The 14,150-nt window shown below is 39.6% G+C and overlaps 1 protein-coding gene across 1 annotated transcript; it reads left to right on the forward strand.

The window, feature by feature from the left end:
* The first annotated feature begins 2,888 nt into the window (after nt 1-2,888).
* LOC104248861 (uncharacterized) lies at nt 2,889-3,464 on the forward strand. The gene has a single exon (XM_009805207.1). The coding sequence runs from the start codon at nt 2,889-2,891 to the stop codon at nt 3,462-3,464; it is 576 nt and encodes a 191-aa protein (XP_009803509.1).
* Nucleotides 3,465-14,150: the final 10,686 nt, after the last annotated feature.

The raw sequence follows: 14,150 nt of genomic DNA on the forward strand, positions 1-14,150 counted from the left end.
AGGAATCCAACAATTTAGTATTTTTAAAAAATACTTAAAGAGTTGTTTCTAGCTTAGGTTGGCCAAATGCACGGGAGAAGTCAAGTTCCTTACCTTCTTGTGTCAATCCAAGAGAGGTGATCAAGTTCCCTACAAAGACTCCTATGTGGCATTTGAACCTTTAGCTAAGTGAATGCACTTGGATTGATCATACATATTAATTTGTTGTACACATGGAATGTAATTGGATTTATCCGAGCTTACTCATTGTTTGAACATACCAATCCTCTCCCAACGGGTACATTATTTAATTATGGATCATATAATTAAATTAAGTACTTATTTTACCAAAGAAGGGAGGAGTTGGACGTGAGTACTAATTTGGCAATTTGTTTTGGGTGCGAATGGTATCGAGCAAATTGTCTTCACCTAAAATGATGACCTGCATGGGTATTTCAAGTCTCGTCTCTATGGTTTGTCAAGTCTACACCTCGACAAATCTTGAAGTAGGGGGAATCTCTAGACATATAAAATTCATTGGGTCTAATCCATACAAAATTTGGATAAAATTAAATTGGGTTAAATAATTAATTTGGACTTTATAAATTAATTTAGTCCATTTTATTATTTTCAAGCCCAAGGTCCATTTCATCTTAAGTCCCAGATCATGCCATGTGTTAAGTGACATGGTATATCCAGTCACACTCAAAGCCAACAAGATGACGCCATATGTGAAATGATATGGCAGTTCCAGTTTAAAACCGTGACCAATCAAGTGTTGCCAAGTGCCTAAAATGACATGTCTTGGCCAATCACAAGCAAGCTTATCACATAGCTTATGTGAGAGGTTTGATGACTCACGTGAGCCAATCAGAATCAAGCAAGAGAGTTCATATGTAGTTGGACTGTCCATCCCTACCACTATAAATAAAGGAGTTACATAACTCTTTGGGGGCATTCAGAGCTGGAGAAGAGCATTCCGCAATTGGTGAAGGCATCCGCAAACAGAGAGATCGATCATCAAGTGCAGAGTTCTTCAACAAAGGAGTGGTCAACGGAGTTCTTCCCGGAGATCAGCCCGAAACAACAAAGTGCTGCTCGACTTCTTGGCGAGTAAATACATCACAAGGAGGTCTACATCATCCTACATTCGAGAAAGACGCTTCTCAAGCCCTCGAATTACGGAGAATTTCATAGAGGAGAATCAAAGGATACATAGAATTGTACTCACAAATATTCATCAATAAAATATCTTTTTCTTCATATTATTTTTTGTTGCAGTTTATTTTTCGTACTACAAAAAGTTGTTGTGAACAGTTGTCATTGCTTATATTCATTGCCATCCGGACAAATATACAAGTTATTTATCACAACACTGATAGTTTTGTCTTAGGGTATCATTATTAACTAAGATTAACTCTCCTTTGCAAAAATCTATTTGGTTGAACCAAGATCTATATTTTTGGTCAAACAGTTTGGCACCGTTTGTGGGGATTTCTTGGTGAATTTCTTAAGTTCCTTTAGATCTACAGCCAACGTGAGTCACTAACCACACACACCCCAAGATATTTCTCTTTCTTTTCACATACAAAAACTTACATGGCAGGTAAATAGGGAGAGAAGGCTAAAGTAGCAGGTGATTTCCCTAACAATCTTTGGAACGCTATCAACGAGAGCTGTGAAACATTAGGTGAAGACGTGATGCCCACTGCCTCCCCTAGGCGGGAGAAAACCCCCCATTGTAGCATAATAAAACCAAATGGGAAAGAGGCCTCCACATCCACGAAAGAAGGGATGCCACCAGCCGTGAAAAAGCTCGTCGAAGCATGGCTAACCAATACGTTAATAAGCGTGCTCAATAAGCCCACTCCATGCATGACTACAGAGACTACAAGAACCCATACAATGCAACGAGTAGACGAACATGGGGACCAACCAGATCCTCCAACACCAGGTATAACTCAGAATGTTACTAGAAATGCAGGTGACAATGCCCTCGTCGATGTTCTAAAGAGGATGGAAGAAATGGAGAGCGAAAATAAAGCACTCAGAGATCAAATGAAAGAACACCATGAACGAGTCAGCAAGATACCCTGTGCCCCTAAGCTGTTGCCAAAGAGGGACGCCGGCAGGTTCGTAGGGCAGCCGTACAACGAAGAAGCAACTCCGCATGCCATACCAAAGACTTTCAAAATGCTGTTGTACCTCAGAATTTATGACGGAACAATGGATCCCAAAAATCATATGACTTATTATGTCATCTCCGTAAAAGTCAATGACCTCACCAAGGAAAAAGTGTCCTCTATTCTGCTGAATAAATTTGGCAAAACTCTTACGATGGGGGCATTAACATGGTACTCACACCTACCAGCCCGCTTTATAGAAACCTTTGAGAAAATGGATGATAAGTTCATAACGGTGCACGCTGGAGCTAGGAAAGTCAAAGCAAGAGTAAACGACATATTCGTCATAAAACAATCCTTGGGAAAGGGATTGAGGGACTTCCTTACCCGTTTCAACAGAGTAAAGATGACCCTACCAAACGTGTTAGAGGGGATGGCAGTTGCGGCTTTTCAAAACGGGTTGAGCAGAGATGGTTCTAGAGAGACTAGGAAACTACTGAGCCAATTGATGAAAATTCTCCAACCACTCGGGACAAGATCCACAATGCTTACTGTGGCGAAGTTTGAGCCGATGAGGATGATCTCAATGGACCAACTCATCGACACATCTTGGTACAAGCCGAGTCTAGGAAAGAACGAAGAGACAACATCATGAGGGATCACCCGATCTCACAACCCAATAGGGAATGACACAAGCCATACGTCAGGGCCCCCACGCCACCCTCCCTCTGCTATGAGGAAGGCCCTTCCAGGCCGAGAACAGGAAGTCACCAGAACGAGAGAGGTATGCCTCCCTTATTATCTGCTCACAACTTTTGTGTATCACCTGCAGAAATAGTCTATGCCCTGGAGAAACTCGGAATGAAGGTGAAGTGGCCGCCAAAGATGAGGTTCGATCCAAGCACCATAAAGTTCGATGCACTTTACGAGTTCCACCAGGAGCGAGGACACAAAATAGAAGATTGCATTGCCCTTAGGCAAGAAGTTGCAAACATGTTGCGGCAAGGACATCTCAAAGAGCTGCCGAGCGACAAGGGGAGAAATAACTTCGGTAGAGGACGTGAACACCAAGACCCGCTGAAGCCTCCGTCACCAGCTCGTACTATCAACATGATCATCAGTGCCCGCAGTGACGCCTCCATCAACTGCATTAAATACACCACCACTCACAAACTCAAACAATCTATCACGCACAAACGGTATGACGGACTTGAAGAAAGTATCATCTTCGACGAGTCAGATACCGACGGTTTGAATTTCCCTCATAATGATGCTCTCGCCATTACTTTGTGCATTTTAGATATTGACGTCAAACGTATCATGGTAGACAATGGAAGTGAAGCGTGCATTATCCATCCTTGAGTCCTCGCCCATATGAGACCCGAGGACAAGATAGTGCCTCGCTGCATTACCCTAACTAGTTTTAATAATGCAGTTGAAAGGGCGTCGGGAGAAATTACTTTCCCTGTGTTGGCTGGCGACATAACGCTGGAGACGACCTTCTATATCATCGACTAGGCTACTGCGTACAATGCCATAGTGTGACGACTATGGATATATCCCATAAGAGCCGTCCCCTCCAACTTATACCAAGTAATCAAATTCCAACACCTTAGGGGATATTCAATATACGTTAGTGCTACCACATCGCCCTAGATAACACGACGACTCAACAGAAAAAAGATAAGGAAAAAATGGCATAACAATCAATAGGGCCGAGGTCAGCACAAGAAGAGGTCACTGATGTCATCATGGATCCCGAAATGGTCGAAGCCGCAGAATCGACTGTAGAGGACCTCGACCCCGTTCAATTAGACCCCAACGACTGCAGCAAAAAGGCCTACATCATCTGCAAACTCCGAGAACCAAGTAGATTTTTTCAATTCTTAATAACTAATGTAGATTTGTTTACCTTCAGCCATGCAGATATGCCGGGCATCCCCAAGGAGATCGTCGCACACAAATTAAACATCGAACCATTCTACCCCCTGGTAAGGCAGGTCAGACGCAAGTTCAATCTTGCCATCAACGATGCCGTCCACAAAGAGTTGGAGAAACTATTAGAAAATGGCTCCATCAGGGAGTCGAAGTACCCCAAATAGATCGCCAACGTAGTGATGGTCAAAAAGAAAAATGGGAAATGAGGGATATGCATAGACTTCATGGACTTGAACAAAGCATGCCCGAAGGATTCATTCCCATTACCACATATCGACCATCTCATTGACGCAACAGTCGGGCACGAATTGTTATTTGTTTTGGACGTATACTCAGGCTATAACTAGATACTTATGGAAGAAGAGGACCAGGAGAAAACGACATTCATCACCCACCAAGGGATATATTGTTATAGGGTCATGCTATTTGGCTGACGTACACAGGGGCTACATATCAAAGATTGGTCACTAAAATGTTTAAATATCAGCTCGACAAAACTATGGAAGTATATATCGACAACATGCTAGTCAAATCCGTAAAGGTAGAGGACCATATCGACCATTTGAAGGAAGCCTTCGACATAGTAAGACGGTAGAAATGAAACTAAACCTGGAGAAATGCGCATTTGGCGTATCCTATGTGGGCTTCTTAGTATCACAACAGGGGATCAAGGTAAACCCAGACCAAAGCAAAGCTATCGAAGGGATACCTGAGCTCTTGACTTCGAAGAAGCAAGTCCAATAGTTGAATGGTCAAATCGCCACCCTATCGAGATTCATCTCACGTCTAATAGATGTCACAGATTTTTTGGCGTGCTTAAAAAAGATAACGGCCTCGAGTGGACACCCGGGTCCGTGCAGGCTCTACGAGAACTGAAGGCGTATCTTTCAACACCACCCCTACTCTCTCAAAGCCCGAACCCGAGAAATATCTCCTCGTCTACCTTGCCTTCTCCGAAGTAGTAGTAAGTGCAGTTCTGATTTTAGAAACCAAAGGTACACAATCTCCCATTTATTATATTAGTAAAACACTCGCCGACACCGAGATGAGGTACCCACCCCTCGAGAAACTAGCTCTAGCACTAGTCATAGCTTCATAAAAGCTTAGACCCTATTTCTAGTGTCACCCTATCTCAGTCGTTACCACCTTTCCCCTAAGAGGCATTTTACATAAACCCGAGCTATCGGGAAGGCTGGATAAGTGGGCCATCGAACTAAGTGAGCACGATATCACGTATTAACTGCGAACGACAATAAAGTCGCAAGTGCTTGCCGACTTCATCGCAGACTTTAGTGCAAAAATAATGCCTGAAGTCAAGAAGGAAGCCGTCCTAGCTTCTTTCTAAGCATAAGAACTCTGGGTCCTCTACACTGACGGTGCATCCAATGCCTCCGGGTCTAGACTGAGACTTGTACTCGAAGTCCCTACTGATGAAGTAATTCACGAATCCATAAGATGTCTAGACATGACTAACAACGAGGCCGAGCATGACACTGTAATTACAGGATTGAGGCTAGCACTCAAGTATGGGACAAAGCGGTTAAAACTCCGTTGTGATTCCCAAATCATAGTCAACCAAGTCACAAGGAATTTCCAAATCAAAGAACAAAGGTTACAAAAATATCAGACCAAGATCTGTAAGCTGCTGCCCGAGTTCGACGAATGCCAGCTCGACCAGATCCCGCGAGCGCAGATTGTTGAAGAAGACGACCTCGCTAAATTGGCCGCAGCTACTAAAAACATCAAGACCGAGGATAAAACTATAGTCCACCTCTTCAACTTGTTGCTGGACCAAATTGAGGCAGATTTGTAAGCTAACTTGGGATTGGCACAATCGTATTATCGCCTATTTTCGGGACGGCTCACTCCCAAATGACTAAAAGGATGCCAAGAAACTAAGAGTGCAGTAGCCAGATAAAATCTCCTCTATATCGACCTGTACAAGAGGACATACAGTGGCCCTCTGACAAAATGTTTGGGTCCAAACCAAACTTAGCATGTCCTCGAAGAAGTCCATGAAGGTCATTGCGGTGCTCACTCCCACAATCGAGCACTCATCAGGTGTCTCATATGGATAGGATACTATTGGCCCGCCATGAAAAAGGACACCTCATAATTTATGAAGAAACTCAAACAGTGTTAGAAATATGCCCCAATATTCACCAAGCAGGCTAACACCTCCACTCAGTCACCTCTCTGTGGCCATTCATCAAGTGGGGAATGGACATCGAGGGTGTAACACCCCGTATATTTGGACTAGGTGTGGATATGTTAAATGGGTATTAATTTGATATTTTCTACATATGAAGTCCTAGCGGGATGAGTATGGGTGAAAATAGTTGTTTTGGAATCAAGACGGAGAGTGAGGTGCATAAGATTCAATAAAATTGACTGAGTTTACAAAAGGTCTATCTTGTAGCAGTATGTAGTGAAAATGTGTAAGGAATTTGGAAACCTCAAAACACGAAAATTGTAGCCCTTTGAAAAATCTTTCCAAATATATATTGTGGATCCTGAACAGATCTATGTGCAAAATGGTATGTGTATTTTACAGAAAGGTGCGCGGCAAAATAGTCACGTGCGTGGTGACGCACTTGTGGTAGTGCTACTGCAATTCTACGCGTTCAAGTGCGCGGTCGGGCCAGCGTGGGGGCACACCGGGGGGGGGGAATTTTTAAAGCCCTACTTCGTCCCCTATACCCCAAAACATAAAAAGTTGCTCTAGAAAGGGAAACTCTCAAGAACCTAATTCCTCAAAGGTCCCTCCACCATCCAAGGTAAGTTCTAATGGTGATTCTAAGTTAATTTCAATTCTCCAAAATGTTATTAATATGGGTAAACCCTTCAAATCATTAGATATTCTATTGGGACATCAGTTTGAGAGACGAAACCCTAGAACTCGAATTCAAGATGATTGAACATCAAAAAGGTAATATCTTCACCCTCTAATTGATTATAGCTTTGAATTAATGATTATAGACTCTAAGTTCATGACATATGAGTTGATGGATTTGATAGAAAGGCATGAACGATTATATACTTGGGTTGTTGATTGTTGATTTTTGATTAAGGATGTCGTTTATCTTATGGGTGATAAAGAATGGTATTGATTATAGCAATTTGAGGTTTTAGAATTTATCTAGGAGCAAGAGAATGAATTTTTGGGTGAAGAAATGCCATTAATGAGGGCTATGAATCTTTATACCTACCAAGTGTTTTATAAAATGCCTAAGTGACCAAAACATGAGTATTTTTTCTAATATGGAATCCCTTTGACTTGTATTGATATAGATTAAAGTTGAAAGGGTTGGCGAATATTGTATTACGCCCAAGAGCAGGAAGTTAAGGTATGTGTGGCTAACTCTCTATGTTTGGGAATGTTAATGATTCTCCCTACACTACGTTTCTTTTACCACGTTACTAATTGCCTAAGAAATATAGTTAAGCCTAGTTCCTTGAATAGTTGCAGAACTTCTATTCTCTAGCTTCATAACTCATTCATGACTTTCATTCTGAACGTTATGAAATCAGTGCGTAATCAATATAGACTTGGGTTTGATGCCCATGAGTCTCAGTCTATATTACTCAGCATGTCATAAAAAGTTGAAGTTTCAGTTTTCATAATCAGTTCATGAATACATGTCTCAATCTAGTTCTATTCAACATTCGAGTATCATGTACCCAATATGATTCAGTATTTCAGCATCATGTATTGCAACATGATTCTCAGTTCCTGATTTTAAATCCTTGAATGTTGAACTCCCGTATTTGGGCCTGAGGCCGCAGTTAATGATTTATGTATATTTGGGCCTGAGGCCGCAGTTAATGCTTTATACATTTTTGGGCATGAGGCCATACTTTATGCTTTATGCATCTTTGGGCTTGAGGCCGCAGTTATGTATACGTGTACTTGGGCCTGAGGCCATAGTTTGTGCACATACATATTGGGCCTGAGGTCGTAGTTTATTTATTTAGATAAGCAGGTGGTTCATCATTCAGAAGAGGGGGTATTCATATCCTTACTTTCTATGTTCTGTCTAGTTATCAGTTATCATTTTAGTTATTAGTTATCATTTCAGTTTCTGTTTTAGCGGTTATCATTTTAGTTATCAATTATCAATTCTCAATTATCAGCTCAATATCAGTTTCAGCACTTATAGTTCTGTCTTTCAGTTGCTTTACATACCAGTGCAATTCAAATGTACTGACGTCCCTTCTGCCCGGGGCCTACATCTCATGATGCAGGTAATGATTTATAGGTTGACAATTCAGAGCGTTAGGTTTCTCATACCATCTATTTGGTGATCCCAATTCTTTTAGGACATTATAATTACCTTACAATCTTCAATATTTCCAGTCAGTCAGTGTCTTCATTAGAGGCTTCATAGGCTAGAGTAACAGTTAGATAGAGTCATAGGATTTTCAAATTACGACATGTTGGCTACAAATATGATTTAGAATTGTATTAGTGTTTTCGCACTCTGATTTATTATCATTCAAACTTTTAGTATATTAGAATATGTTAGTGTATCTTTCGCATTCAGTATGTTATGATATCACATGTTGATTCAACCAGCAGTTGGTTCGCTCGGTCACATGTATCCAGGCACCGAGTGTCGTGTTATGCTCAGGCTGTGGTTCGGGGTGTGACAAAGATTGGTATCAGAGCACTAGGTTCAAGAGTCCTAGGGAGTCTATGAAGCCGTCTCCAATGGAGTTTCCTTTATATGTGTATGTCGACCACTCATATAAACGATTAATTACCAAGACATCCAGGATTGTCTCATTTTTTTCTACTCTAGATCGTGCCATGAAGCTTAGAACAATAGGTAACCTTCTCTTACTATCGAATTCCAGACGTATCGAATACCCAAGCGACGAGCAAGAAAAAAACCCAAGGTTCTAGAGAGGATGATTTCCCATTGGTACATAATTATGGAGTACAAGTTAGTAATAAATGAGACTTGAGAGGATGTTGGAAGTGGGATGCAATGGATAGTAGTACATATCAGAGCATAACCTTACTAGAAAGTACGGAAGTAGTTGTTATATTTTATGGTTATCAGTTTACCTCAGTTACCAGTTATACAGTCTTTCAGTTAGCAAGTTTATGGTTATTCAGTATGCCAGTTGTCAGTTATTCAGCTACAAAATCTCCAATTTTTAGTGTATCAAAATTCTGGTCACTGGTGAGTATACAATGATGCCTATGGGTGCTAAAGGAAAATGTAAGTAATAATGATTATAGCAAAATCTTCGCATATTTTAGGTCTGGATTAAGATTAAGACTCACGAGATGGTGCAAGAAGTGATTTATCAAATGATGGTATACTTTGAAGGATACATTTGTGCATGGTAATGTATTCGTATGCGTTTTACCTCCCAGAACAACTTTATTTGGTTCTTGGAAATGAAGCCACAAGTTGGATGATGATAGTTCATATGTCATACCCTTACATTGGTCACTATAGTTTTGGATAGAAAAGAAGCTAAGGGTAAATACCTAGGAGTCAGGAACGATTGTTATTATCAGAGATGCATTTTTTGTACGACTCATGTATATGACTAAGAAGACATGATGTACGAAATGAGAACCAAGAGCAGCCGATATTGAATTTCAGGGAATGATTTTAAGTTGTTTAGATTTATTCAAATTAGAATTAGAAAGTACCACGTTAGTGAATTACTATAAGAAGCCGCTATTATTGTGAGATAAAAGATAAGACAGTTCCCCCTTAGATTATGTGACTAAGTATTTACCTCAGATGTTTATAGCCTGAAATGATTTTGAAGTGTATAGAAAGTTTGGGGTTAGATATTCCAATTTCATTTACTACAGATGAACTTTCCCTAAGTGTGATCCATGTACATAGTTCAAAAAAGAAGAAGATAAGTATGCGACTGTAGAATAGGGTTGGATGGTGAAGGAAGTTAGGAATAAGCTTATGCTTAACTTTAGTTATTCAAAGCAGGACAAGAAAATATGATGCTAGCATGTTGTTAGTAAAAGAATATTAAGTAAGTTTTGAATAGATACAGTGAATTAGCAATTTCAACAGAGCTAGTAAAGGTAAGATATGATTCACCTAGCCAGGTTAACTCTAATGAGTGGATGAATTTGAAATACTGAACGCGTGTTAGAACCCAAAGAATTTAAGTTAAACCTGAAGTACATTGACAATGGGAAAAAAATCAACTAGGTAGTAAGAGAGCAAACTACATAAGAATAGCCTTTAAGAGTTATCAGAAAGGGGTTTTCCCAAGATTGACAGTGTGAGCAGAGTTAAATCATTAAGATTGTGTATGATAGTTGTGAATATATTACCCTTCCATTTATGTAAGTAATTTAGTTTTTTCAAGTAAGAAAGATTGCTCAGAAGTAAGTTGGAAGATGAGTCGTCATTGATGTAAAGTGCAAGGAATTGTAGAAGATAAGGAAAGTTGTTCGGATCCCAATAAAAGAGAAGGACCCGCAAGTACAAGACCTTAACCTTTGGTCTAAGGGAGAGATGTCAAAATCGCTAGCAAGTCTAGTTGGAGATTTGAAACCCGCATAGTGAGCATGGGATATAAATATGTATAGTTATGTGTCATGAGGGTAATTCCATTGCATGAAACTTTAATCTTCAGAGTATTGGTCAAAGACATAGGTCAGAAAAATGCTGCAAATATTTTCAGGAATTACCTTAAAGAGATAATTGAGTATAAGAAGTATAGCTCATTATTGAGGCAGAAAAGGGAATTGTGGTGAAAGAAGTTCACCACTTAGCCGAGCTAGGAGTTCGACCTTTGGACTTCGAAGATTGTATAATTATTGTCTAGAACAAGACTTGTTCCTCCTTAGTAGCCTAAGTGAAGGAGAAAGAGTTTGATGATCCCTACTTGTCGCAGCTGAAGGAGGGGATACAAAAGCATAAGACGGTGGCTTTTGAACAAGGGGAAGATGATGGTACTTTGAGGTACCAAGGCAGACTAGCGTTTCTAGATATAGAAAGGCTCAAAGAGCGGATTATGTCGGAAGCCCAAAGTTTCAGGTATTCTATTTACTCAGGTTCCACAAAGATTTATCATAGTTTTAAGGAGATTTATTGGTAGAACGACATGAAAAAGAACGTCACAAACTTTTTGGCCAAGTGTCCGAATTATCAGCAAGTGAAATTTGAGCAACAGAAAACCCAGTGTTTTACCATTGAATACACATATTCATGAGTGAAAATGGTAAATATATAGACTTTATAACATGATTATCTCGCTCATCTTGAAAGCATGATCCAATTGGGATGATCACGTACCTCTCACTGAGTTTGCTAATAATAACATCTACCATTCTAGTATCAAAATGGCACTGTACGAGACTCTGTATGGGTGAAGGTATAGATTGCCAATTGGTTGGTTCGAAGTTGGTGAAGCAGATTTGTTAGGACCAGATTTGGTCTATCAGGCTATGGAGAAAGCCAAGTTGACAAGAGCATTTGAAAATGGCTCATAGTCGCCAAAAGTCCTATTGGGACGTGCGACATAGAGACCTAAAGTTTCAAGTTAATAATTGGGTGTTTTTGAAAGCTTGGCATTTGAAAGGTGCTATAAGCTTTGGGAAGAAAGGGAAGCTCAGTCCCAAATATATCACGTCGTATATCCTACGAATGATCGGTCAATCAGCTTATGAGTTAGAGTTGCCACCAGAATTTGTGGCTGTACAACCAGTATCTCACGTATCATGCTATAACATACAAGCTTCCAGTACTTAGATACTCATGTCAGTTCAATACTTAGATATTCATGCCAGCTTAGTACTCAGATATTGATATTAGTTCAATACTCAGATATTCATGCCAACTTAGTACTCAAATATTGATGTTAGTTCAGTACTCAAATATTCGTGCCAGTTCAGTATTCATATATCCATGGCAGACCAGTATTCACGTATATATTTCATGTTATGCATTTTAAGATGCCCTGTAAGGCTTGTGTTATGCTATGACAACTGGCGGATGTTTTGGAGAAATGTTGAAGGTAATTAACCTTCTCATTCAGACCTTATATTATAATCTCCATGTCTTTCAGTATTCAATCAGCATAGTATTCAGTAGTCATTCAGTTCAATATCTCACCATTTCGGTAATCATGTATTTGGTCAGTTTAGTATGCAAGTGTTCATAAAAGTTCAATGTTCACATGTTTCCACCAGACCCGTTTGAGGTCCAAAGTTAGCGAAGTTACAGTTAGGACAATCATTCAAGTATGAATGATCTAAGGGGGAGATAATGTAACACCCCGTACATTCAGACTAAGTGTGTATATGTTAAATGGGTATTAATTTGATATTTTAGACATATGAATCCTAGAGGGATGAGTATTGGTGAAAATGGTTGTTTTGGAATCAAGACGGAGAGTGAGGTGCATAAGATTCGATAAAATCGATTGAGTTTACAAAAGGTCTATCTTGCAGTAGGATGTAGTGAAAATGTGTAAGGAATTTGGAAAAACTCAAAACACGAAAGTATTATCCCTTTGAAATATCTTTCCAATGATATATTTTGTATCCCTAACAGATATCTATGTAAAACGTTATGTGCGTTTTATCGGGCAATGCGCAATATGCCCGCCCAGATGGTCACGTGCGCAACCGTGCACTTGTGGCAGTGATACTGCCATTCTGCGCGTTCAGGTGCACAATCGGGCCTTCAGGTGCATGAGGGCGCACCCGGGGGGTCATTTTTAAAGCCCTACTTCGTCCCCTATACCCCAAAATATAAAAAAGGAAACTCTCAAGAGCCTAATTCCTCAAAGATCCCTTTACCATCCAAGGTAAGTTTTAATGGTGATTCTAAGTTAATTTCAATTCTCCAAAACCTTATTAACATGGGTAAACCCTTCAAATCGTTAGATATTCGATTGGGACATCAGTTTGAGAGATGAAACCCTAGAACTCGAATTCAAGATGATTGAAAGTCAAAAAGGTAATTACTTCACCCTCTAATTGATTATAGCTTTGGATTAATGATTATAGACTCTAAGTTCGTGAGATATGAGTTGATGTATCTGATAGAAAGGCATGAACGGTTATATACTTAGGGTTGTTAATTGTTGATTTTTGTTAAGGATAGCGTTTATCTTATAGGTGATAAAGAATGGTATTAATTATAGCAATTTGAGGTTTTAGAATTTATCAAAAGAATGGGTTTTTGGGGTGAAGAAACACCATTAATGAGGGCTATGAAGCCTTATACCCACCAAGTATTTGATAAAATGCCTAAATGACCAAAACATGAGTATTTTTGCTAATATGGAATCCCTTTGACTCATATTGATATAGATTAAAGTTAAAAGGGTTGGCAAATGTTGTATTACTCCCAAGAGCAGAAAGTTAAGGTATGTAAAGCTAACTCTCTATATATGAGAATGTTAATGATTCTCCCTACACTAAGTTGATTTTATCATGTTACTAATTGCCTCAGAAATATAGTTAAGCCTCGTTCCTTGAATAGTTGCAGAACTTCTATTCTCTAGCCTCGTAACTCGTTCATGACTTTCATTATGAACATTGTGAAATCAGTGCGTAATCAATATAGACTTGGGTTTGATTCCCATGAGTCTCAGTCTATACTCTTCAGCATATCAAAAAAAGTTGAAGTTTTAGTTTTCATAATCAGTTCATAAATACATTTCTTAGTCTAGTTCTATTCAGCATTCCAGTATCATGTAACTCAATATGATTCAGTATTTCAGCATCATGTATTGCAGTATGATTCTTAGTTCTTGATTTTAAATCCCTGAATGTTGAATCCCTGTATTTGGGCCTACGACCATAGTTAATTCTTTATGCATATTTGGGCCTGAGGCTGCAGTTATTGCTTTATGCATATTTGGGCCTAAGGTTGCAGTTAATGCTTTATGCATCTTTGGTCCTGAGGTCGCAGTTTATTCTTTATGCATCTTTGGGTCCGAGGCCGCAATTATGTATACTTATACTTGGGCCCGAGGCAGCAATTTGTGCACATATATATTGAGCCTGAGGCCGTAGTTTATTTATTCAGATAAACAAGTGGTTCATCATTCAGAAGAGGGGGTATTCATATCCTTACTTTCTATGTTCTGTCTAGTTATCAG

Source organism: Nicotiana sylvestris, chromosome 8, assembly GCF_000393655.2.
Source record: "Nicotiana sylvestris chromosome 8, ASM39365v2, whole genome shotgun sequence".
Classification (NCBI taxonomy): domain Eukaryota; kingdom Viridiplantae; phylum Streptophyta; class Magnoliopsida; order Solanales; family Solanaceae; genus Nicotiana; species Nicotiana sylvestris.